General features: G+C 38.9%; 1 protein-coding gene across 1 annotated transcript in view; it reads left to right on the top strand.

The window, feature by feature from the left end:
* Positions 1 to 1,066: 1,066 nt before the first annotated feature.
* The window catches only part of NXPH2 (neurexophilin 2), a 110,447-nt gene continuing 85,228 nt past the window's right edge, over positions 1,067 to 26,285 (top strand). Inside the window, exon 1 of the mRNA XM_066346145.1 lies at positions 1,067 to 1,188. Within this exon, the coding sequence (XP_066202242.1) occupies positions 1,138 to 1,188 (51 nt within the window). The 5' untranslated portion in view covers positions 1,067 to 1,137. The remainder of the gene's footprint in view (positions 1,189 to 26,285) is intronic.

Below are 26,285 nucleotides of genomic sequence, written 5' to 3'. Positions count from 1 at the left end.
TTTCTCCTCGAGTGTTCAGCACAAATAGAGTTAAAGGTTAAGGATCTCTATCTCCTGAAAGGAAACTTGTTAACTAACACCGTTCTGAGACTGCCTGCGCAGGTTTGCAGCCTCACCATACCCCTCTCCAAGATTTCCCCGAGAGGGAGAGCGCAGCGGGGTCTCCTGTCATCATTCTTCTCTTCCTTCACTGGGCACAGGGTCCCCGTAGCGCAGCTCTGTGGGTCTCCGGGACACCCAGCTGTCTAGACAATCGTCAAACCGGAGTAAGCCAGAACGCAACACCATCTCGGTTTCTCGTAGCTCTGCCGCTGCCCCTCCTCCAGGTTCCTCTATTTCCCCGTTTCCACTTCCAGGGACCCTTCAGCCGCGCCCACGACACTGCACCCCTGGCTCGGGGCTCTTCGAGCTCGGGCTGCCTAGGATCAGGGCGCTCTCCCGGGATGTTCCGGGCTCCAGCCCTACCCCCTTGCCCGAGTCTTTCCAGTTCGCGGCCCCCCACGCCCCGCCCCACCCAGAACCCGGCAGTCGCCTTCCCCCCAAAACTCCCTGGGTGCTCTCGCCGCGCACTCCTCTCCTCATCCACGCGCGGAGACCGCCCGGCTCTCGCCGCCCCAGCCCACCGAGAGCAGGCTAACAGGCAGGGCGCCTTGGCCCGGCCGCGCCAGCCGGACCGGACCTCTGCGAGGGCCGACGAGGCGCCGGGCTCGCGGGCTCTCCGTCGCGCTCAGCTCGGACCCGCAGCTTCACGGCGGGGCAGGATCGCTAAGCAGCTTCGCGCGGGAACCCGCCCCCCGAGCGCCCGAGACAGCGCCTGCAGCCCGCGGACGCCGCCGGCTCACACGCAGCCCTCGGGACGCCGGGGTCCTGGGCGCAGCTAGAGCCCCGCGCTCCGTGCGACGCCGCGGCGGCCCCGCGCTCCTCTTCCACACCCTCGAAGGAGGGGCCGGGCCCGACGGCCAGCGCTACCCGCCCCCTCCCCGCCCGCCCGCCCACCGGCCCGCGCCGCGCCGCGCCGAGCCGGCTCCGGAAGGGACGCGCGCGGTCCCTGGCGTGCTCAGTCCTGCCCTCGAAGTGGAGATGCGCGCCAGGCGGGCGAGCGCGAGCAGCTCGTGAGACGCCGCGCCAGCCGGCACCATGCGCCTGCGGCCGCTGCCCCTCGTCGTGGTCCCCGGCTTGCTGCAGCTGGTGAGTGCCGGGCTGGCCGCGCGCCCCACGCGCTGCGGACGCGTTTCGGCGGGAAAGCGGCGCTGTGTCGGAGTCAGGAGCGGAGCTGTGGACTGGTTGGGACGTGGGGCTGGGGAAGTGCACAGTGGAGGGAGTTGGGCGTTGCCATGGCACAGGGCTGGCGGGGAAGAGTCGGGGATTTTAGCGGAAGGGACTTTGGGGCCGGTGAGGGGCTCAGCAAGGGTTGGAACTTGAAGGCTGGCGTAAAGTAAGCAGAAAGTGGCCAGGAAGAAGGTGTGAGAGAAGGAAGAGGTTTATTGAGAAGCAGCCAGGAGAGGCTGAGAGTAGAGAAATATGGTGAGGGTGGGTTGGAAGACCTGCCTGCCTCCAGCCCAGAATTTGAGGGGCTTGGTGGCTTTTATTCTTCACGTGGTGTTTTGCCCTGGATGTCATGCCCGCATACACTTCTTCCCAACCGCTGCATCGCGCGTCCTCCTTCACAGGGCCAGTTAGTGGCGCCTTGCTAGGGAAAAACTAGGATAAAAGATATATTGGGGGGGGGGGGGCTGCAGACTGGATCTCTTCCTTTTTCATCTGGTGCTGGGGACAGGGCTGGGTTTTATGTTGGCAGCAACGCAGAATATAACTTTCACACCCAACTCCACACAGGAACCCCCTTTCAGGCATCTCTACGGAGTATGTATGTTCCGGAAGACCTCTCCCGCTCGGTCTGGGCGGCTCAGGGGGCGCTGAGAAATAGGGAGAGTGTTAGAAGGTGGTTCAGGGTTCGCCAGCGAGGTTCTAGGTGACTGTTGGCATTGTAACTAATTTTTCTTGGCTTTTCCCGCGTGGCGTCTTGCTCTCCTCCTTCTGAAATATACCTGTATACTGTATGTATTGCTAGTTAATTACATTTAAGGGAAATTCCCAATAACACCTTCAGGAAGACAACTTTTAAAGAAATTATAGAAAGGGACTACTTTGGCTCAGTATGCCTTTGTGAAAGACTTCCCTGTTTTATTGGTACTTGTCTTGATAGGGTGCTGCTAAGAGGGCTTTCTCCTGATGCTGTGGTTTCTTTGGCCCTTCTTCCTTCCTTCCTTCTTCCTCCCTCCCTCCTTTCCTTCCTTCCTTCCTTCCTTCCTTCCTTCCTTCCTTCCTTCCTTCCTTCCTTCCTTCCTTCCTTCCTTCCTTCCTTCCTTCCTTCCTTCCTTCCTTCCTTCCTTCCTTCCTTCCTTCCTTCCTTCCTTCCTTCCTTCCTTCCTTCCTTCCTTCCTTCCTTCCTTCCATTTTTCTTCCTTTCTTCTCATCCATCACTTTCTTTCTATTATTTTTATTTAGAGAGAAAGATCAAGTAACTTATGAAAGTTTCTTTATAATATGTATGATATTACAGAGGCCAAGATACTTTGCAAGTTTTGAGGGTGGAAGGGACTCTATAAGGACTTAGGGAAGAGGAGAGGTTGCTGTAAGGAAGGACTGGCCCACTACTGTTAGAACAGAGATTCGCTTCACCGCTCAGCATTATCTAAGAAATTCTTCACTGGCATCAAGAAGAAATGCATTGATGCTCTCACATGTTCTTGAATGAACTGGCATAGACTGGCTATATGTGATACTGCATGTTAACATCAATTTTACATTTAAGTAAGGCATTATGCAAGCAACATTTATGCCACATTAGTCTTTAGTATCACTTGCTTTTTTAAATGTTTAATCTGGATTCCAGTAAAGGGTGATCTAACAGCATTATTTGTATGGTGTGTGCAAATAAAACTCTAAAAATATGGGAAAATCAGTTATGTAGGTAGGGTTTTCAGAATGTCTGCATGAATCTTTCAGTTTGTTCATTTAATTTTGCATTTAGTGATCATGAAATGTGTATCTATTCAACTGTGTTCTTACAGATGATGAAATATATTTTAGCATGTATGGGGATCCTATATTGTAAATATATGTATAATATCCTATATTGCAAATATTAGATATTTTTTCATACCACCATAGTCAAGAGTGAATAGGAAATATATCTTGATGGTATTACATACCCTCTTTAAGACCTGGATTCTAATATTACAGTATGGATTGATTGATTAGTTTTTAAGTAAGCTTATGTCAGATACTAATCCATTATTGGATTGTGTTTGGGTTGTAATGTTTTTTCCTGGAGCACTTTATCATGGTGAGTGAGGCGGGAGCTGCCGCTGTGTGATAAGCACACATTCCTTACACTGCTGTCCTTTTGGACAATAAAAGGCTGTTTACATTTTCCACATTCTTAGAGTTGTTTCTAGCCATATAACACAAGAGAGTTGGGAGATCTGAAAGGAAAACAGAGTGGCTGGACAGGGTCGATCTAAATTAAAACATTTCCCAGTCTCACCACATGCTCCATCCACCCCAGCAAGTATCAAAAAGGACCTTTGGATGGCTGAGTTTTATTCTGCTTCTTCCAGAGGATATTGAACTTCTTAGCTAAATCCCAACAGCAAATGGATGTTTTCTAGATTTTAAAATTGTCCAGGAACTATATATACTTAATAGATCTACCCTTGTGGGGATGGAGTGGGGGCAGATTGGGTTATTATTGGAATTGGATTTACTTTTCCATCTGCACTGCAAATCGGAAGAATGTATTTTTTTTTAAATGCTAAATATTTTTAGTGATTAGTGAATTCATTTGAGGATATTGAAATTTAATTTTAAGTAAATTGCTTCTTTAAGCAGCCTTATTTGGGAGTTGGGCCCAAATAAGTTACTAACCCCATAATACCGGTGCAATAGCTACAATGTTCTTACTTATTTTTGTGATATTTAAAATTATTAGGAAAAAAAATAAACTGAATTGATAAATATTGCAGGTAACCTATGATGTCTGTGTGTATGTTACCAGTCTGTCCAATTTTTCCTGGACTATGTTCAGTGTTTTAATAGACAGGTTACTATATCTAATTAATAAGATTACTATGCACTTGCAAAATTTAAATGTCAATCCTGAATGTATTTCTTTGAAATGTTTATTCAGCAACATATTCTTTATGAAAACATTAATAGCACATTATTTATTTTCTGCCATCTAACAAACAGAATATTAGCATTTGAAATTAATATTATAATAAATTGAGTGCTATTCCATGACATGATCCAAGGTAAAGACTTCACCAATGACAACTTCTTACAGATTTGCATGATAATTTATAACTCATAATAAGTGTGACTTTTGCCTTTAAATAAAATTCAAATTATACCAAGATTAAATTTGAATTTAAATGGATGATTAGCTTGACTTTAAGATAAAATTTAGCTGTGACTTTTAAAATAAGTTTGTTATACATTTCTACTTGTTTTTCTGTGATATGAGTTTATAAAGTAAAATATAAATTAAAAGTAGTGTCAGCAAAGTTTTAGACTCCTATAAAATAAGAACACTTACAAAGGAAGGTGTTAAAATTCTAAGTTCCTTTTCATTATGTAATATTGTCCCATATAACCTTAAGGATATTTTTGTTTATTGTAACAAATTAATAATTTCAATACTTGTTTAGTGTGATAGTTATAATATATATTTACTGCCAGTTCTGTACAAGAAGTGATAACCCATGACTCTCTTTCACTCAGAAATCACCGTTTCCCTCATACAATTTTGATCAATAAACATCAAATCAGTATTTCCCAGTATGGGATCAATAGTCTTCTAGTGAAGGAGGAAAAACATCATATTATGGTTACAATTTAGAGTTGGCTGGCCTTTAAAATTAACTCCTTCTTAAGAGCATCATTATCTTAAATATTTTTAAAATGAGAATTAGAAATAGACAATTGAATCTTCTGTTCCAGCCACTCACCACCCGGGATAAATTGTGTTCCCTGGCATGTTCTGAGGTCGTCACCTGGTTCAGTTTGAAGTGCCTTCCGTGTAGGATACTGGCGCTCAGTGGGAGCTTATTTTAGAGCTTAACTAAATTTCCAAATGGAAACAAAACTTTCTTAATCTTCGTTCTGTATTTAAATTTTTTTTCATTGTTTCTGATTAGTGGTCAAAATGCTAAAAAAAGGCTTTTTTGGAAAAAACCTTTTAGAGGTTTTACATTGTCATCTTATAATGTGTAGCTCTTGTAAATCAACTGAATTAACAAATGTTGATTCTTATATTATGTTGCCCCTTTTATCTACTGAAGAATTAATCAATACATTTTTAATGATTTAGTCATTTAGCAAAGATGACTATAAATGTGTCCTAGGTTTGTGATTTTGTAAAAGCACTAGGATTGTCTTACTGTTTACATATTCTGCAGATTTCTTTACCTGAAGCTTTCCTGGGTAAGATTTGGAAAAATAATTACAGCTGCAGATGTTAAGTACCTTCAGTTAGGGCTGTTTCAGCATTTCTGTAAAGAATCTCATTTCTATCTTAGCCATAAGCATTATTGCCAGTTTGAAGTTGGCATTTAATATCTTGATTTGAGAGTCAATTATTTTAAAACTGCTTAAAAAAATTGGTCCAAATGATTTTGAGCACTCATCCATGTGAAGCTACTTTCTAGGTATTATTGTAGTATGCAGGGTGATGAGTTAATAAATTAATTTCTGTGTTATTCTTGCATAAAGGTTATAATGTAACTTGTAGCATGTTTAAATTATTTTAAATAATCTTTCCCCAATTAACTTTTTTATTGCACCACTCTAAGATTTTGTATCACTATTTTATCATGGATATTTTAATTGTGCCCAATTCAGATGCCATAGTCAGTGTTTCTATGAGTCTTTATTGTTAAGAATCTATTTGAACTTTTTTATTTCTGTGATATAACCAAAGGTGTGGATGACAATTCCATTCGTAGTTCATTATCCTGCTCAATAAAGAAGATCTAAAGCAAGTATAGGTTACAGTATAGATTTTCATGCTACAGAAAGTATTCTGAGATATAATTGATTGAAAACTTCCATTTTATGTCATTTTTAATTTGCTAAAGTTTAGATAAAAACCTTTAAAAACTGATTTATTATGCTCTAAGATTAATATATAAAAGGAATTCTATTTCTATACTATTAAAAATGAAAGTTTTGTTATTCAAAGTAAAAAACTATAGGATATATTTTTCTTTTTTCTAGCCAGATTTTCAAGAAATTAAAATAGTTGTCTTTAAAAGTGACATTCTTGTAAATTTTGCCTTTCTTAGATTTATGGACCTATGGTAAGAGAAGTGGGAAGTTCTATAAAACTACAGTGATAAAAATGATGTTTTAGATTTGTTTATGCTTACATGTTTTCAAATTTTTTCACACAGTTTATCACATTCTATTCTCCAATAAAACAAGATAGAGAAGGCCATTTAAAATGTTTCGCGGTGTGTATTGGGAAGAACAATGCATGTAATGTGAAAAGACTTGGGTACTACTTTGAAATAAATTGCAGATTTAACTAATGGTTACTGACTCTTTTGACCCAGACTTTACACTGAAACTGTATTTTGCAGACATTGAGGCCATAGATATAAACAGAAGAGATCTGGTTCGAGAGTATGCCTGCATGTGTGGGCAGGCGGGGGTGTGTGTCTTGAGCAGGTCACGTAACAGCTTTGGACACCTCATCTACAAAATGAAGTCATTAATGATAAAGTGGATGGAAAAATATATAGTAACAGTATATATATATATGTATGAATTTAGTATATATATTTTAAAAATAAATAGAAACAGTATCTATACTGTTTTTTAAAAATGAATTACGTTTTAAGTTACTGTATAATTTAATGCCTTATATACGAATGTAATTGTTTTAAACATAAATTTTACATGAAGTGTATGCTGTTAACCGCATCACAAATGATACATATGTTTAGAAGTAGATTTAGAACACTGCAAAACTTCTTAATGTTACCCCTGACAATGTAGAAAGAAAACTTAGTGAAACTAGGCAAGGAGAACACTTATTTTACACATAATCAACAAAATCAATAAAATTGTATTAAAATGGTGCAGTGGTACATTCAGGACTTCCCCTCCTATGTATGACTTTTAAATTGTAATTATTAACATTTACTCATTGTTTTCATTTAAATAAAAAGTAGATTGACTCAATTAAATTCTAATTTTTAAAATAAGGAACATTAGAGTTTAATACTGTACTTCAACCAAAAAACTAGCATGTGACTTTTGTATGCCTCAGTAAAACAGCTTGTTTAAACCAGGAATACTTATAAACTAACTCCAAAGCTTTCAGGAGTCCAGACATAAACGGTACAAAATTTTTAAAAGAAAACCAACTAAGAACTGGCATGTCAGACCTATTGAGGCTAGAGAAAATTGTTAATGGTCTTAACATTAAGAAACAAGCTAACTGAAACAGCCTGAATGCTCCTGGGGTATAGTCCAGTTATACTTTAAACTACATAAATGTCTTTAGGAATGAACCTTGACTATGTGAGATTGCTATTTTTGGCCAACTGAAGTGATTTTAAGGTCATAAAAACACATATAAAATTCTTCATGCAAGAATATGTATTGTGATTTTCAAGCATTGTCATAACACTGGCAATTTAAAAAATCTTCCCAGATTTACTCTGTTACATAACATGTATATTTATTCACTTGAAACAGTAGGTAACTAAAGAACTAACCTAGAGCAGTGGTTTTCAACCTTTTCATACTTGGGAACTGGTGAGAATGGGAAAACTATTTTGGAGATCGCTAAGGCAGAAATCATCCGAGCATAAGCAAATTAGACTAAGATCATTGAGTCTATAATTTTCATACATCAGAGTGGTTAACTCTTTTGTGGACCAGCATGAAATTTCTGACAGTCCAATCTGAAGACTGAGAGATACTGAGCTAGCTTATTTGAAGGGAGAGACTGTGTGTAATTTATATAGTTGTTTACACCCATGTGATTTTCATTCCAACGTTCTATCCCACATTTATGTGTGTGTGACTTAATCAGTGAAAGTAGGAATATGATAATCGGCATGATATTTTGAAGGAATAATGGATACAAGAGAATAAAGACCCTAAACAATCATTTAACATTCTGTAGTAATGATACTTTTTATGAACAGAGTTTTGCATTTGGATGGTCCAAACAGAAGACATATGGGGTAGTTATAAGGAATATGGTAACAGAAATGAAAAGAGAGGTAAAACTTTCAAAGACGTGTTTTCCATAGCCGTGAATTTCCCTGTTGCTCTCATGTTGATGTCTCCCAAATTTTTACTTCAGTTCCTACCCTGTTGCTCAGTCTCCAAGGTCATATTGCCATAGTTTACTGTTCAGTTTTATTTGTAATTGGATGTTTTACTACCAACTTACACTCAACATGTCCAAAGCCGTACAGGTCTTCAAGTGCTTCCAACATTCATGAATTCAGATCTTGAAGTCACCAGCTCCTCCTCTTTAATATGGTATCTTTGTGTTCAGATAAGTGACTTATTATAAAGTGCTACATGGTTTACAAGATTCTTTCATGTATGTCATCTTATTTTATGTTTCATTTTCACATCAGCTCCAAAAGGTAAACAGAGTAGTTATTGCCTCTATTTTATAGGTGGAGAAACAGGAGCGTTGAAAGGTTTCAGAGATGGACTGTAGACCATGCAAATGGTGAAAGTTGAACTATCCATCCAGTCCAGCCCTTGGGTCATGACAGCATCCATTTGTAGCAAAAGGTTGTGAGACCCATCTCTGGAACCTAGAATGATGTACATGAGGGACATTTATAGGAAACATCTCATTCTGCTCAGTGACCGCGCTGAGGTAAAAATCTCATTCATTCATTTTAGGAACGTTCTAAGCAAGTTTGTTATAAAATCAAACAAGTTAAATAGAACAAACAGATTCTTGGATCGTGTTCCTTAATTAGGATTCTATTTAGAATTGAGCCTCACAATGAGCCTCACAGAGTTTGAAGCCAAGTGTTCCAGCTTCTCTGCAGCCTGAGGGTTAATTGATGGCTGAGTATGTGGTTCCACTGAGGATCAGCAGAGGACTTGAGAGATACTCTGATTTCTCAAGATCCCAATCCACACTACGGCAGATTAACAACATGAACAAGGAGAGAACGGCCCTAATTTCTAATGAGGGCCACTTAATCCTTGTTTTCTAATGGACAGGTGGGAGTATGAGATGCAGTTAGCGTGGTGGGGGAAGCCATTTATTACTGCAGATGCTCACACTTGTGCAGACCTGTGAGCATTCATATAGAGTTTTGCTTTACTGGTAGCATACTTGTTCTTCTCTCACTCTTTCTCTCTTTCGTACTTTTTATGAAAAAATGGACTTTATTATAAAGGTAGTATATGGTAGTGGATGTTACTCTTTACTCAAATTCATTTGAATGTCATTTAGCATCTCTATGCTCCCTTTTTGGTTTTTATTTTACCACTAGGCACTTGTAACTTTCCTTCAGAGGATGTCCTCAGGTTGTCGGATACACCTTACTAGAAAGAGCTCAGAGCCAGACTGCGGTTTCCTTTACTCCAGGGTAATTCTTGACAAATGACCAACAAGGGCCAGAATGTGAAAAGCGCTGCCCCCTGGCTCTGAGGTATAACTGACACTCGGGAGCGTGCCTGTGGCAGGAGGTTGACGAGGCTTCAGTGGGCCTTGGCCTGAGATTGCACTCCGGGCTCCCTCCCACTCTCTGACCTACCGCCTCACCCCAGCCCCGCAGCGGACTTCTCTGCCAGCGGTTCATTGTAAAATCACTTGTGTCAAACACTTGCCTGGCCGTCTGGTTCTGGGAAATCCAACCATAGATTTCTGTTTACATTGTTTTTAACATTGAGAAATTTTTATAGTGGCCATTCTCACCCTGCCTCCTTTTGCCATCTCACAGTAAGAAATGTTCATGATTAATATTTTAAATACTACTTTTTTTCTAACTTCTTTTTAAATTTATTTATTTATTTTAGAGAAGAGAGACAGAGAGAAAGATAGAGAGAAAGAGAGAAGGGGGCAGGAGCAGGAAGCATCAACTCCCATATGTGCCTTGACTGGGCAAGTCCAGGGTTTTGAACGGGCGACCTCAGCATTCCAGGTCGACGTTTTATCCACTGCGCCACCACAGGTCAGGCTAGTGATGAATATTTTAATATGCATCTTATCAAAGATCATGGCTATGTATGCTTTTATCATAATTATACCAGTGCAACATAATGTTCTATAACATACATTTTTAATGCAATAATATATTGTGGTTATTTTAATACAATATATAATAATTTACATCTTTAAGAATCCTTAATATTTCATGGCATTGATGTTCCATAATGCATTTAATTAGTCCTGTATTAATTTTTCATTGTTCTGAATTTTTTGAATACAATTATGAGTGTATCTATAAAATGTATTCCTAGAATTAAAAATGCAGATTCAATGCTGGGACTATACAATATGAATAAAAATAAAAATAAATTTTACTTTAAATAACTCTACCAAAATACAGTACCACTTACAGTGTATATACATACCTATTTGCCTATCTGGATAGTGTATTTCTTTTTAACTTTTTGTCAATCTATTAGAGGAGAACATCTCATTGTTTTCAAATGTTAGAACAGTCAAGTGTGTTTTTATACTTCATAATTTGTGTTTCTTTATTTTGTGATTCATTCTTTTAAAATAATTACCCATTTTTCAATTCTCTTTTTCAATAGCCTTTAAATGTTTAATTTCATTTTTATATTACTCTTGAATAATTTTTTATTCTTGGATATTTTATGCATTATGGCATTGTGGATATAATTTTCATGCCTGACATTTAAAAATTCTTTTTTGCTGGTATATGAGGAAAGCTGTTTATTTTAGCATAATTATGCTTATATCAGTTCTTTTTCTGAACTGGGTTATTAATTAAATTCTTCTGGGTTTTATGTGTAGACAATCATATCTGTAAATAACTTTATATTTGCTCTCTGTTTTGAAATCTTGTGACTCTTACATTCAAATATATTCTACTCATGTACTGGGTAGAACTCTCAGAATGTCGCTGAATAACACTGTTAAGTAGATTTTTTTTTTCATAATTCCAACTTTAAGCTTTACTAAATATGATGTTTACATTTAGTTTCTAATAAGTAATCTATCAAGTTAAGAATGTACTTGTCCATATTAGAATAAATTTATAGCAATTATAGAGGTTGATTTTAGATATGTTTTTATCATTCTTCAAAATGATTCTATATTTTAAAAATGTTAACTTATTCATGTTTCTTATTTATGAATAATTTTCCTAACATTAAGCCATTTAAATAATACAGAAACTATCTATATTCTAATACATTGATATATATATGTTCTTATGTTGTTAGCATTTTATTTAGAAACAGTGATTCTATATTTCTAAGTAAAATATGGCAAAGTGAAACATGGAAGATTTTGTATCGGTATTATTCTAAAATCATAGTTAGAAAAAAATCTATTTTTCCCTCAGTTCTAGAAGAAGTTGAAATAATTAAGAGTTGTTTTTTCCTTGGAAGTTTATTGGGAATTATTTTAATTCATTTGGGTCTTTTTCTGTTAGGCGAGATCTTTTATAAACATTTGGGTGCTTATCAATTCAGTTGTTTTTCTTCAACCCTTATGGAATCCCTTTTGTTGATTTTAAAAGAAAAGTACGCATTTTTTTTTTGTGTATCTTCAAATTTATTTAGCATAAACTTATATATACTATTACCTTAATTTAAAAAATATTTACTTCATCCCTTTGAATTTATGCCATATTTCCCCTGAAGTTGTATTAACCGTTTTGGAACAGTAGTAGCAAGGAGACTGCCCATTCTCTCTGCAGGTCTACCAGTGTAAATAGGGAGCTTTCTGTTGCAGATTCCATACTTAATTTTCTAAGTGGTCTAACCTGACTGAAACCTCACATAAAGGGGTCCCAGGTGAATGAAGCCTCCCAATGAAGGGTAAGCCGCAGCCCTCTTTCTGCTCAGTGAAGAGCCAAGCAGCCTCCTGGTAGGTCCCTAGTTGGTGCCTGCGGGCAGGGCTCTTCCAGCTCCTCCTGCACCGAGTTTGCTGGTGGGAAGCTGGTACTCCATGGGAGGTAAATCCGAGGTTACTTCTTAGGCGCTGTTCTTTGCCTTCACTTGGTTGCAGGCTGCTCAGCACACACTTGGCTTTTCCACCATCTGATTCACTCTTCTTTATATATCTTCTAGATGTTCTCAAATTTTGTGGACTCTTGGCATCCTTTCCTCCTTCTAGCACCACTATGCATTTTTTCTGGTTTTTACATCCCTAGTTCATTTCACTGGAAATTTGGGAAGGAGGCAGGTAAATATATTCACTCAGCTTTTCCCATTGCAGCTGGAAGCCTTTTAGTCTTTTTTGGCTCATCTTTCTTTATCCCCTACAATATCCATTCAGTCACAAAATCCTATGAAATTTTCTTCCAAATCCCTCTGTCTCTTCCCACCACCTGCTGCCATTTCATCACTACAGAAGCCTTCTAGCTTATCTGCCTCATTCTAACATAAGCCTTCTAATTTCATTTCACATGCCGTAGAATCATCTTTCTTAAATTCTCTTTTGATTTACTATGCCACTCCACAATTAAGAATGAGACTGCTCTCCTTTATACTTAACACATGGAATCTAAATTTTTCTTCCTGGTTTTCCAGCCTTGAATCTTTCATCCAGTATTATCACATATTCTTTTTTTTTTTTTTTTTTTTTTTTTATTTTTCTGAAGCTGGAAACGGGGAGAGACAGACAGACTCCCGCATGCGCCCGACCGGGATCCACCTGGCACGCCCACCAGGGGGCGACGCTCTGCCCACCAGGGGGCGATGCTCTGCCCCTCTGGGGCGTCGCTCTGTTGCGACCAGAGCCACTTTAGCGCCTGGGGCAGAGGCCAGGCCATCTTTGCTCCAATGGAGCCTTGCTGCGGGAGGGGAAGAGAGAGACAGAGAGGAAGGAGAGGGGGAGGAGTGGAGAAGCAGATGGGCGCTTCTCTTGTGTGCCCTGGCCGGGAATCAAACCCGACACTTCTGCACGCCAGGCCGACGCTCTACCACTGAGCCAACCGGCCAGGGCCTCATCACATATTCTTAACGGCAGCCAGGTCTTTATTCTCGATACTCAACAAATACTTTGGAATACAGGGAAAGCATAGGTTTTGATATCAGATTGACTCACTGCTTTAATCTCTATTATCTTGATCAAGCCATTAAGTCTACTCAGTTTCAGTTTCTTTCCTCATAAATTAATGGTAATTATAGTTATTGGGTTATGGTGATTATATATAAAATGTAAAATATCTAGTACCTTAATAAAAGTCAGTTTTTATTTTCACCTATGACAGCTTAGATTCTTTGTGTACAGACAACAGAAACTGACTGACGAACTTAGGCAGGGAAGAAATTTATGAAAACAAGACAGCTTACATGAAAGGTTGAAGAACCAGACATATCTAGGCAGAATCAAGACGATGAATAAATACCAGCTTGTTTTTTGTTTTTTCTTAATTTAGGTCTGGTTTTACTTCCTTTAAGGTAGCACATTCTGGTTGAGATAGCCTAGTTGGCTTGGGTTATATGTCTTGGCTTGAGAAGGGTGGGTCACTTTGATGACTATATATTCTGGGGAAATGACACAATACGTTCCAATTTGAGAAAGTGTAATCAAAGCTCTCACTAAAGGAAGACCTCTGTTAGAGAAAGAGACCAAACACCTACAGAGAAGACCCATTTTAGGTTTTTATCTTAATCACCATAGTCTTTCGCTCTAAATTAGAACAAACAACTAATGATCATCAGACATTTAAGAGAGCACATTAGCAAAAAAAAAAAGAAGAAGAAGGACAACGAGTAACTAACAGAACTTACTCTGGAGGAGGCAGATTTCAATTTTAAGGATTTCTAATTAGTATTTGGAGAGAGTCAAGAGGATATTCTGCCCTGAAAATAAGAGCAAGCTGCCTCCTGAAGAAAGAGCTACTGGGTAACAAGAAAGAATTCTTGAAAATGAAATATATAACTGACAAAATTAAAAAGTCAGGGAGAAGATTGAAAAGAACAGGCTAAAACCATACTAATGAGCTGTACGGTGAAGTCAAGAAAAGCTACCATGACAGAGCCAAAAGACCCAGTGAGAAATATGAGAGAACAGGGAAGAGACACAGATGATTAACCTAGGAAATCCAGTGAGGAGCCCCAGAAGCAACACGCTATGAGGGGAACAAACATAATAATAATAATAATAATAATAATAATAATAATAATAATAAAACCTGTTGTATGGCTGATTAAACAAACAAACAAAATCCTGGTGAAATTTCTGAACTCAAATGAAAAAAATAGGAAATACTAAGACATTTCAGAGAAACAAAATAGATGACTGATAAAACAAATGCACCCTTTATTAATCACACTGGATGTGAGAAGCAATGGAATAATGTCTTCAAAGTACTGAAGAGAAAGGAATATTGAACTGATTGCCAAATTATCAATCAAGTATGAAGGAAAAGGAAGGGGGAGAAGAGGAAGAGTAAATCAGAAAATCAAAAATGGCATTTGGAGCATGCAATTATCTCAGCGGAGACTTTATATGGAAAAATTTTCAGAGAGGTATTACTTCTCCAAAGCAAGAAGAATAGAGAACAGGGGACCGATGTGGGATACAGTGAAATCTGATTGTGGCTCTGAAGAAGTGAGGAAGACAGAGCAAGATTCCTTAGCCTCTGACCCTGGGAGGGAATGGGGTTTCATTTCCTCCTCTGTGGTCCAGTCTCACTGTGGCCCTAAGGGGGAATGTTATTTAAATCACTTCAGTTATATAAATGCTGTTTATTAGTTTGCTGTGTTTGAAAAGCATTTTCACAAAAAACATGAAATATATACAGTTTAAGAATGGAATGTGGCCCTGGCCGGTTGGCTCAGCAGTGGAGCGTCGGCCTGGCGTGTGGGGGACCCGGGTTCGATTCCCGGCCAGGGCACGTGGGGGAGGCGCCCGTTTGCTTCTCCACCCCCCCCCTTCCTCTCTGTCTCTCTTTTCCCCTCCCGCAGCCAAGGCTCCATTGGAGCAAAGATGGCCCGGGCGCTGGGGATGGCTCCTTGGCCTCTGCCCTGGGCGGGCGCTGGAGTGGCTCTGGTCGCGGCGCAGCGGCGCCCCGGAGGGGCAGAGCGTCGCCCCCCTGGTGGGCAGAGCATCGCCCCTGGTGGGCGTGCCGGGTGGATCCCAGTCGGGCGCATGCGGGAGTCTGACTGTCTCTCCCCGTTTCCAGCTTCAGAATAAAAAATAAAAAAAAAAGAATGGAATGTAACTATAAATATTAATGAACTAAAATAAAATAATGTAAAAATTTAGAGGTTAAAGGAATACAAAAGGTAAAGACAGTCAAGCATTTCAATTTTCTTATTTTTCATAGTAGGAAGTTAAGAGAAGCCATCTAATGAGAATAAATTAAAGCATAAAGGCTTAAAATCTTTGAAATAATAGAATAATTAGAAGTAATACAACCAATAAAAATTCAGTATGTACATTTAATTATTTGTTTTCATTTCTTCTATTATTTAAATAGATTAGAAAAATAAATTAAAAATTAACATCTGGAAAAAGAATTTTGAGCTTAACATGTGATTTCATATTTGTTTGCTTCTTTTTCTATAGTGCTTTTGACAAATATTATTTCTATGTGAATTTCAAAATAAAGAAGTTGCTTACTAGTGGGGAGTGCTGTCTGGCAGTGGTCAGGACATGCTCATGGGGTCATGGATTCTCCCCACTAGGAAATGATGAATGTGTTTATGCCATAAATTGTGGTGACACTTTTATGGGTATGTACTTATCTTTAAACTCATCATGTTGTGTACATTAAAAATTTACACCTCTTTGTATGTCAGTCATGCATCAATAAAATGGTTATAAAATGGGTAAGCAGAAGTGCATTGTGGGATGTTCAGCATTACTGTTGGCCTCTGCCCACTAGTTGCTGGTACTCACTCTCTCAATTTTGACAATCAAAAGTGTTCCCAAACATTGACAGATGTCCCCTGGGGAACAAACACACCCTAGTTGAGAACCACAGTTGTAGAGGATTCCTGGCTGTGAAAGCTAACCCAAGTGACTTCTTTGGTCTTTCCCAGTTAAATACTTCGTCTTTGTTGGCAAGGGGACAGACTTTTGCATAAACCTAGTGTCTTTCTTAATATAGTTCAAATCAAGCAATATGTAGGTTTTGTTCCACCCTGTAATATCTGTTCACGTGGAAAATAATACATTAATTAATAAATAATAGAAGAATAAAGTCTTTTGCATACTCACAACTGTAAGCCTACTTTTGTCACATGCTGTAACTGAGTGCCAGCTCTATCAGGCACTGTGCTCAGTATACACGTCTCTATTTGACAAATTTTTCTTTTTGAGTTAGATGAATGATGAGTGATCTTGTTATTCCTTATTGGTAGATAGTTCTCTCTTGAACAGATACTCACACATTTTGTTTTGCCTAAAGTACAGATCTAGCCAGTTGATAGGGCTGGCTCTGAGTTTTAGTAAAACCTTCAAATTTCCATACATGTATTTTAAAATGCAGACATGAGAAAATACTTTGGAGAAAATAAAAAATGAAATAGAAAATGTAAAATAGATAATTACAAATAATAATTGGTTAACAAAACTGTGAGCTGCATCACACCATCTGCATATTTGTTACAATTAAAATATAATGGGATTACATTCTTCAAAGAGTTTATCACAAACCCAGATAGCATTATAAATATCAAAACTAGAGAGTAGCACTTTTGAGTGGAAATTTTGATCCAGTGTTTATCCTCTAAGATTTTTTAGCTCAAGTTTATTCTTAGGAACTAGAATTTATTTTCTTTTTATTGAAAAATTGGGGTTAAATTTATGAAATGTAAACTATGAGTTACTCTACTTTTGTAAATTGTATTAATCACTTCTACATTGGAATGCATTTTTAATTAAATTTCTCTTTTAAGGCAATTCTTATATTTTAAAAATGTACCTGTGAAAGTATACTATCAGAGTTGCTTCTTCTCCGCAGAGATAAACATGGTAATAAAACAGTAGACGGCTCTCTTCCTGTGCATCTGTCTCTGTCTCTGTCTCTCTCGCTCACTAAAAAATAAATAAATTTAAAAAGTGTAAACAGAATATCTCTTAGTGTCAAATTTAAGATATGTTTTCATGAAATTATAGCTATGCATAAATAATGACCTTACTTACTAGGGTAAAGTGAGGTCTGCAGTGGACTGCATCTGGGCCTTTTGTAACATGGAAAAGCCGCCGCCTAAGCTCCCGTGGCTTTCTGAGTGTTAGGGACTCCTAGGGTAGGCCAGCGTGTTCTTGCTCCTGCCTTTAGACATATGCACAGACATGCACACAAATAACACTCCCTTTTTGAACGTTACTCTCCACGTTAAAAGTGGTATCTTTTTATTGACAGAAGGACGTCTTGTCTCTACTTTGAGAGTAATAAATCTCTATTATGGTACTGTCTCTCTCTGTCCTAAACAGCCAGTATTGTTTGGTAGACTCTTAGCTTTCATCAAAGACTAATGTAGGAAATGCCATAGAAAAACATTTTTTGGTGATGCTTATATATATATATATTTTCTTTTTTCCAGAAGAGGATTATGACTTTAATATTTTCAGCATATGCATAGTTTAGCTTTTAATAATCTACTTTTGCATATATTGCTGACATTAATTAAAATGTACATCTTTTTCCTTCCCAGTATGATCTAGGTAGCTTGACAGCAAGGAACTAATTCTTTTATAGCATGCAGAGTATTGTTTTTAAACATAGTCCACATGCTCCCTCTTGTGAAATAAAGACATCCTCTCTTTATCCATGGCATCACCACATGGACTCTCAGGGAAGTAACTTGGATTTTCATGTGGAAACAACATTTCTTTTTTTTTCTTTGGATTTATCCGAAGTTGGAAACGGGGAGGCAGTCAGACAGACTCCCGCATGCACCCGACTGGGATCCACCTGGCATGCCCACCAGGGGGCAATGCTCTGCCCATCTGGGGCGTTGCTCTGTTGCAACCAGAGCTATTCTAGCACCTGAGGCAGAGGCCACAGAGCCATCCTCAGTGCCCGGGCCAACTTTGCTCCAATGGAGCCTTGGCTGCGGGAGGGGAAGAGAGAGACAGAGAGGAAGGAGAGGGGGAAGGGTGGAGAAGCAGATGGGCACTTCTCTTGTGTGCCCTGGCCGGGAATCGAACCCCGGGACTCCTGCATGCCAGGCCGACGCTCTACTACTGAGCCAACCGGCCAGGGCCTGGGAACAACATTTCTTCTGGATTCTGAACAATGGAAATTATAGGGGATAATAAGCCCTCCCTCTATATTGTACAGTATTTAAATTAGTAGACCAAAATTGACATGGTTAATTTTGACCATGTAGTCCAGAAAATTTCTTCTATAATAATTGGTTTTGATTTGTTCGTCTTTGGGTTTATATTGGAGAGATGTAGGACCAAAGAAGTATATTCAACTTGTTATTAGTTGATATGCCTACAATGGAAGAAGAACATTTTATTAGGGCCTGCAGTGTGCAAAATTGTCGTCTTTGTCATCTGCGAGTTTTGTTTATTAGAGATTTGAAGATTTTTTTATTAAGAATTCTGTGATGCTGGGTGTTTCTGGGTAAAGTGTGACTCACGGAGAGAGATGCCAGCATCGGTGTGAAATCTGGTTCCTGTGGTGCTGTGACAAAGGGCTCTGGTACTCCCATCATTGAATGACTTTGGTGATGTAATAGTGTAGTTCAAAGCTCTCACTTCCCAAAATGTCAGGAATAGGCCAGAGTGCTTCCAAAGAAGCAGAAGTCATGATTCTTGTCCTCACATTGGCTCCCTTCTCCCTGTCATGAACACTTAGCTTTATCTACTTTCCAACAGGAACTCCTGCTAAGCCTTTCTCTGGGGACCATGTTATCCTGGCTACTTCTCTATGTACCACAGTTTTTTGTCCAGAAAGGAAATTCTCCAAGTTTCGGTTTGCCTGACCTGATGCTACTCTGGGTTTTAACTAGCCTAATCTAGGCTTTCCACCTCTGTCAACATGCACTCTGAAACATGATCACGTTTTGTATGCTTAGCTCTACTCACATGCCATCCTCTTTGAAGGCCTACAAGTACTTTAAATAGTGAGTTTCAGATACCTGGCTTTTAATTTTCTCAATCTTAGAGCTACTAGGTTTCTCTTTTGCTGAAACTGCCAACCTTCTTTTTTATCTTCAGATAATACATGCATTTGAATGCCTACCATGAAATACATTTTGCATTAGATACATACTTCAATAAGAATCTTTGAAAGTGAAATATTCTTCTATCTCCAAGCGGCCAGAAAACCAGTATCCCAACTTTAGTGAACTCTGGGGGTGGAGGAAGACATACTTGGGACTAAAGCTTAAGTCTCCTTTCCCAGCCCCTTATATTTGCAGCCTGCTCTCTCAGAATAATCATTTCTGTGCCACAGACATGCTTAACTTTTTGCTGAAAACAAATAGGAGGCACAGCTGATGTATTAGTAAATCACGGGAAGTTCAGAACCACAAAGAAATACAGCTAAATACCACTGAACGGCTGTGATGCCTAAACATGACTGGAGTGTGCCATGACCCTTAACTATTGGAGACCTGCCCAAAAAACTGGGTGTCAGGGTTGTTCTATTGCTAGAGCGATTGACAGGCATAGGTGATGGGTCACGTCAAGTAATACAGATGAGAGAACAAATGGAGTAAGGATTAGCTGTGGGCAGCTGGAGAACATTTCAGACTCTGGTGAACGGATTAGATGAGGTTAGGCTGAGCACAGACAGGAGAGACTGGAACGGCCTACACAGACTCAAATCGAGGGGAAGGTTGGAGTTATTGTGACAGTGAGATGGGCATGAGGAGCAAAGCTCTGGACCTTTATGGCTCTCTGAACTTCAGATAGAGCTAGCTTAAAATCCCTTTAACACGCATGTCAGCCTGGTAACAGTGTTAACCCATTAGAGGCTTGTATATGCGGAATCTGGCTTAGTCAGGTGGCTGTTCTTGTCCTAGATATTTGCTTGGCAAAAGGAGCTTTGTCCTTTGTTTTAAGCTCAGTTCCTGTAAAGAATTGAACGTATTCTTCCTTTTACCAGCATTTGATTCTCGAAAGACGGTCCACATCGGCTCTGAGAGCTCCACCTGTCTGTCCACTCAGGCCATGAGTCTGGTTTACTGATCTGAGATAGTAGTTCTCAACCTGTACTATGCAACAGCCTGGAAGGATTGCTCTACATGCTCGCTCTGGGGCTGCTATTGAGGAGATAGATACCATGTGTTTGAGACGGGGCCCAGGAGCCGGATTTTAAGTAGCATCTCAAGGGCTTCTAATGCAGGTTTTAGAGACACTTTAAGAAATACTAGCTTAAAGGGAGCTGGTTCTACTTTGTAAAATACTCCTCTAAGGACATTCTGGGTTTTAATGACAGACTGTTACTTAAGGATTTTGATGGTATATCTCCTCCAAAGCTGGGAACCCGGGTGCAGCAGGTAAGCTATGGTTCCAACATGCTGTATTTAACTGATCAGAGTTTCCCCATTGGTCACCATGTTCCTAACAGTTGTTTCTGTGTCAGAAAGTCAAGCTGGGTAACCTTAAAACCTAAGCAGATATCGCGTATGTGGACAGACTCAGAATATGCTTCTGGGAAAAACAGAATGATTTGTGGAAGAGTTTATTATTGCCCATTAGTAGTTGGAAAGAGGGTGGCCTGTTTATCTTACTACTGTGTCACTTAGATATATGGGTGTTTGTCAATGTAAGGTCGGGTTTCTTAATTTATCCAGTTATCTTTGAGAATGCACAAATGATAGATGAGGTTTGGCTTTCTGATTTGGAAAAGAATGTCTTAGAGTAGGCTGTAAATTTTGAAGCCTTTTCCAGAATGGTGGCTACTCTAAACACTGTATATAAGAATAGTGGCCCATCTTCACTGGAAGCACATGGGGAAGGGAATCCTGTGAAACACAGTCAAGGTGACACATTACAAAGCCACTCTGCCATGAATCCGCTTCGAGGGCTTTCCCACTGACCCGAGGATAACTCGATAAAGCTACATTGCTAGAAATGCAAAGCTGACAGCAAATACACCACGTTGATGTAAGATGTTAATTAATAGAGGAAATCAGATGTGGGGTAAATGGGAACTCTGTACTAGCTTTACAATTTTCTGTACATTTAAAACTGTCCTAAAGTAAAAAGTTTATCTAAAAAATAAGATATGTATGATGTACAATGTACACGTCTCAGCTATAGTTGTCTCTTTTGAAGTGGCCCAGTGCCAGGACTAATTCCATCAGATAAGAGGCCTTCTCTTGAGACTTCTGCCATTAATTCTGGACAGGGAGTTCCACTAGATGTTTTATTGTCTCCTGCAGTCCCCACCATGACCGCACAGGAATAGTGTTTGTATCCAAATCTGTGAATAAGAAGTCCGATGCTGAGAAAAACGGGCTTGTCAGAATTCTGTATCTACTAAATACGATTTGAGTGAAAATAATTTAAGTGGAGTTTTTCTCTTTACATGTTTTTTACACATTGTTAGATACAGGATGCCCTTAAAACTATGTTGTTCTCTAGAATTAAATTATTCTCTAGCCTGCCCAGATGGTACACGGTGGATAGAGCAACAACCTGAGACACTGAGGTTTCGGTTGAAACCCAGAAGTCGCCAGCTGGAGCGTGGGGTTGCTGTCTTGACTGTGGAGTCATCGACATGAGCCCATGGTCGCTGGCTTGAGCCAGAGTCACTGGTGTGAAGCCCAAGGTCACTGTTTAAGCAAGAAATCACTGGCTCCACTTAAGCCCCCAGACAACACACATATGAGAAGCAATCAATGAACAACTAAAGTGCTGCAACTACAAGTTGATGCTCCTCATCTCTCTCCTTGTCTCTGACCCCCACCCTCTCACTAAAAAAAAAAAGAAAAAATTATTCTTTATTGCTCTGTTCTCAGAATTTATGTTTTAACCCCTTCAAGCCTTAATTTCATAATTTAATGTATCTTTGACATCAAACTCAAAATAATTTAAGTGTCTCAAATATTCCTGAAGTTATCTCTGCACACTCTCAATGATGCTTTTCCTCAATTTGGTATTTATTACTTAATGTTGAGTATTAAATTTAATATTTAGTATTACAGTTTTAAGTTGGTATTCCTAACAGCCTTTTAAATAAGAAATGAAAATACCTTAGAAAGAAAAATATAGTAATATTAATTTGAAAAATCAAATTAGCCCTAGTCTGTTGACTCCGTGGATGGAGCAGTGGCCCGGCGGCCGGATGTCCAGGTTGGATCCTCGGTCATGAGAAACGACCATCTGCTTCTCTCCCTCTACCTCCTCCTCTTTTCTCTGTTTCCCTCTCGCAGCCAGTGGCTCGACTGGTTCAAGCATCAGCCTCAGACAGGGGTTGCGGGGTGGATTCCGGTTAGGCACATATGGGAGTCTGTCTCACTATCTCCCCTCCTTTCACTTAAAAGAAAAAAAAATCAAATCAGAATTATAAGAAGATAAACAACCTCTTTAAACATAAAAGTTAATGCAGTTGTTAAAATTCATTGTGCAAGCTGCTACTCTTTTATCTGGTGACCAAGAAAAACAAGAATGTGATTACATTATAATACATCTCCTTTGAAGAGGAAACATACCCATTTCTCAGAGAAACAAAACTTTCCCTTGTCCCAGATTCTGAAAGAATTTATTATTTAGGGTATTTTAAGGTGGTAAAATAAAATAATTGCTCACAATACTTTCACAGCCAATATGAAAATAAAATTTATATAACTCTTGCTCATAAAATCTAACTAAAATATTAACTCCATAATCATAAAAGGCAATTCAATACACATAGTTGTTTGAGGTGATATTGAAATCTAGTCCATGTATATTGCAGTATATTCCAAATTCTAATTCACTTTGGGAATGTATTAAAGATCCAAGAGCAACATGTGGATAGCTTGCTCCTAAAATCATCTTCACTAAACGTGATCCTTCTCCTCTGGGTTTCTGTGAATAGCTGGGTCTCGGGGAGAGTGTGGTATATTCTCTTAAATGTGTTGTATCCACTCATTGATTCTTTACTCAAACATTTCTTTTCAAGTACCTTCTCTCTCCCAAAGTATCCCGGTTCATTTGACAGATACCTGGTTTCATGAGCATATGTTCTATGAGAGAGACGGGAGATAACAAGAAAATAAGCCATCAGGAAGCTTTCAGACAAGTAAAAGGTGTGATGCAAGAACAAACCCAGGGTAATGAGAAAGAGATTAGAGTAAGGGGTGTGGTTTGAGCAAGGGGGCAAAGTTTTGTAGAAGGTGGTAAGAAAAGGCCTACCCGATGTGACGTTTGAGCTGAGACCAGAATGAAATGAAGAAGCCAGAGTGGGAATAACTGAGGAAAGATCATCTGTGCCCAGGTAGGGAGAATAAAAGATACAATGAAGCACATTTCCTATTTTAGGTGTTAATAGGTTGATGGCAATAGCATTGAAATAAGATACAAATTTTAAAGGAAACAGGTTAAAGCTCCTTCTGGTGCTACTCCACTTAACATGATCTGGTTTAGAAAGAAGGATTTTGCCTCCCTGATTATGGTGGGGTTATTACAATGCAGCTTTTGAAAGAGTAGTTTAATAAAACAAAACTGTGGCTTTGAAAGATGTAAATAGTAAATAGACTTACATTTTTCTTAGATTATATTTCATAAGATGAAAAAAATTAGGAACAGGCTTGCTTCTTTCAAAAAAATTGGATTGAGAGACATACATATACTACTTATAAAATTTAAAGCTAATAATCATATTAAAACCATATTTTAATAAATAATATTGAGCCTGACCAGGCAGTGGCACAGTGGATAGAGCATCAGACTGGGATGTGGAAGGACCCAGGTTTCAGACCCCAAGGTCGCCAGTTTGAGCACGGGCTCAACTGGTTTGAGCAAAAAAGCTCACCAGCTTGGACCCAAGGCTCCTGAGGAAGGGGTGACTCGGTCTGCTGAAGGCCTGCGGTCAAGGCACATATGAGAAAGCAATCAATGAACAACTAAGGTGTTGCAACGAAAAAGTGATGATTGATGCTTCTCATCTCTCTTTGTTCCTGTCTGTTTGTCCCTATCTAACCCTCTCTCTGACTCTCTCTCAGTCTTTGTAAATAAATAAATAAATAAATAATAATAATAATAATAATATTGAAATAACATAGTAAGTCAATGAGCCTACCATTGTAAAAACTAAAATATAAGCTAATTTTACCACACTCTTATCTATAGAAAATCACCTTTAAACTAAAAAGTAAAATAAGTAAAATTATCTGTAAATGGCAATGGCAGGATTTCAATGTTAACAAAGGAAATATTTAAGAAAGTCTTTTCTTATCTAGCAAGTAGCCTAGTAGGGCTATGGTTTCTAGAAAGCTTTTCCTTACCACTCTATGGTTATGTCAGCACCTTTCACCAGTGTATTCCCAAAGTTACTACAGTTCTAAGAGTTAAAACTGGTACCTCTGATACGGGTTTATTTTATACTTTTAAAGTATAAAAGCAGCCTGACCTGTGGTGGCTCAGTTGATAAAGTATCAACCTGGAATGCTGAGGTTGCCGGTTCAAAACCCCAGGCTTGCCTGGTCAAGGCACATATGGGAGTTGATGCTTCCTGCTCCTTCTCTCTTCTCTCTCCCTCTCCCTCTACTGTCTAAAGTATAAAAGCAATTGTCAAAAATATTTAATGAAATAAACTCATTGTTTAACTTAATTCAGTTCAATTCAATATTGTTTAGTTTCTTCTCTATGCTTCTTAAACAACTTAAAAGGTGTTTTTTCTTCTAATTATTTTTATCATACTCAAGGGATGCATTTGGCCACAAAATGTTCTCAGTCAGACTTTCCAGTTCCTTTAGGCAACAGATCTTGTCCTGGTGCCACACTATGTGAGAAGCCACAAAGTAGTGTGTATGGCGATAGAACCACCACTGTTATTCATAATTTGCAAGGAGGGCTTTAATACTTCTGCTCTGCTATAGCCTTTCATATTTAGATTTTTTTAAGTTGTCTGAAATTGCTAGGACTGTGCATATACCTCCTCTTTCTTTTCATTTAATTCTTGAAATTATTGTCTGGTAGACTTGTCGTCATCCACTTGTCCATAAGGTCTTCAAAGGTAAGGACTTGTCTTATTTACCTTTGTGTCTTTAAAACTACGTAGTTTGTGACCTGAGAGCAGTACTCAGTAAATGTTTGCTGATGAATGAACGAACGAGCAGATGAACGAGGCTCCACATTGCTCCTACATGTTTATAGCTCGACTTGTTGGGCTAGATTTTGTGATATCTAGAATATCTAGGTAGTTTTTTTTCTCATTTCATGAGCTTATTTTATATCCAAAAATAATGAATTATTTAATTTTCATTTGCTTATGTCTCTGGCTATATTTGGACTATATATTAATGTTTAGAATTAGATTGTTTGCATATGTTTCAAGTTGTTTGTGTTTTTTACTCCATGAGAGATCCTAAAAAAGAACACTCAAGGATTTTTCACATTCACAAAATGCTTCCTTTGACCATAGTAAATGGTGAACTATAAAAAGAAACATCTTTTCAGCCTTCACCGTGAAAAAGAATAAAATGAGAAAACCTGTATTTTGGTTACAACAGAAGAGTGCACTATCATTTTCCTCCTGCAGGAGCCTCACGTCACCGTGAACACCACTGTGTGTATCACTTGTGCGTTTCTCTTCAAGACCCAGAGAAAAAGCGTTTTAACTGGAAAGCTTCCTAATCAGTGAAATGCCTACTATTCCTCTAACTTCCCTGAGATTCACAGGTAATGGACACTTGTAATCTAACTTTCTGGTGTCAATAGAACCCCCAAGCAAAAGTTTTTTATCTTTTGAGATGAAAAACAAAACAAGCCCTTTATATAAACAACACACTTTGCTATTCATTTGATTTAGATACCAGAAACTGCTTGCATTGCTCTTAAATTAAGTTGGTAGAAGAATATTTGTTCATTTAAATTCATCCCTTATGAAAAACATAACTTAGACTATGGTGTTTTCATAAGAGAAAAATTTCATGTCAGTGAATTTATTATTTTATTCTGACAT

The sequence above is a fragment of the Saccopteryx leptura genome, chromosome 7 (assembly GCF_036850995.1).
Source record: "Saccopteryx leptura isolate mSacLep1 chromosome 7, mSacLep1_pri_phased_curated, whole genome shotgun sequence".
Taxonomy (NCBI): Eukaryota; Metazoa; Chordata; class Mammalia; order Chiroptera; family Emballonuridae; genus Saccopteryx; species Saccopteryx leptura.
Note: the sequence above shows the minus strand (reverse complement) of the source record. Positions and strands in the feature narration are given on the sequence as shown.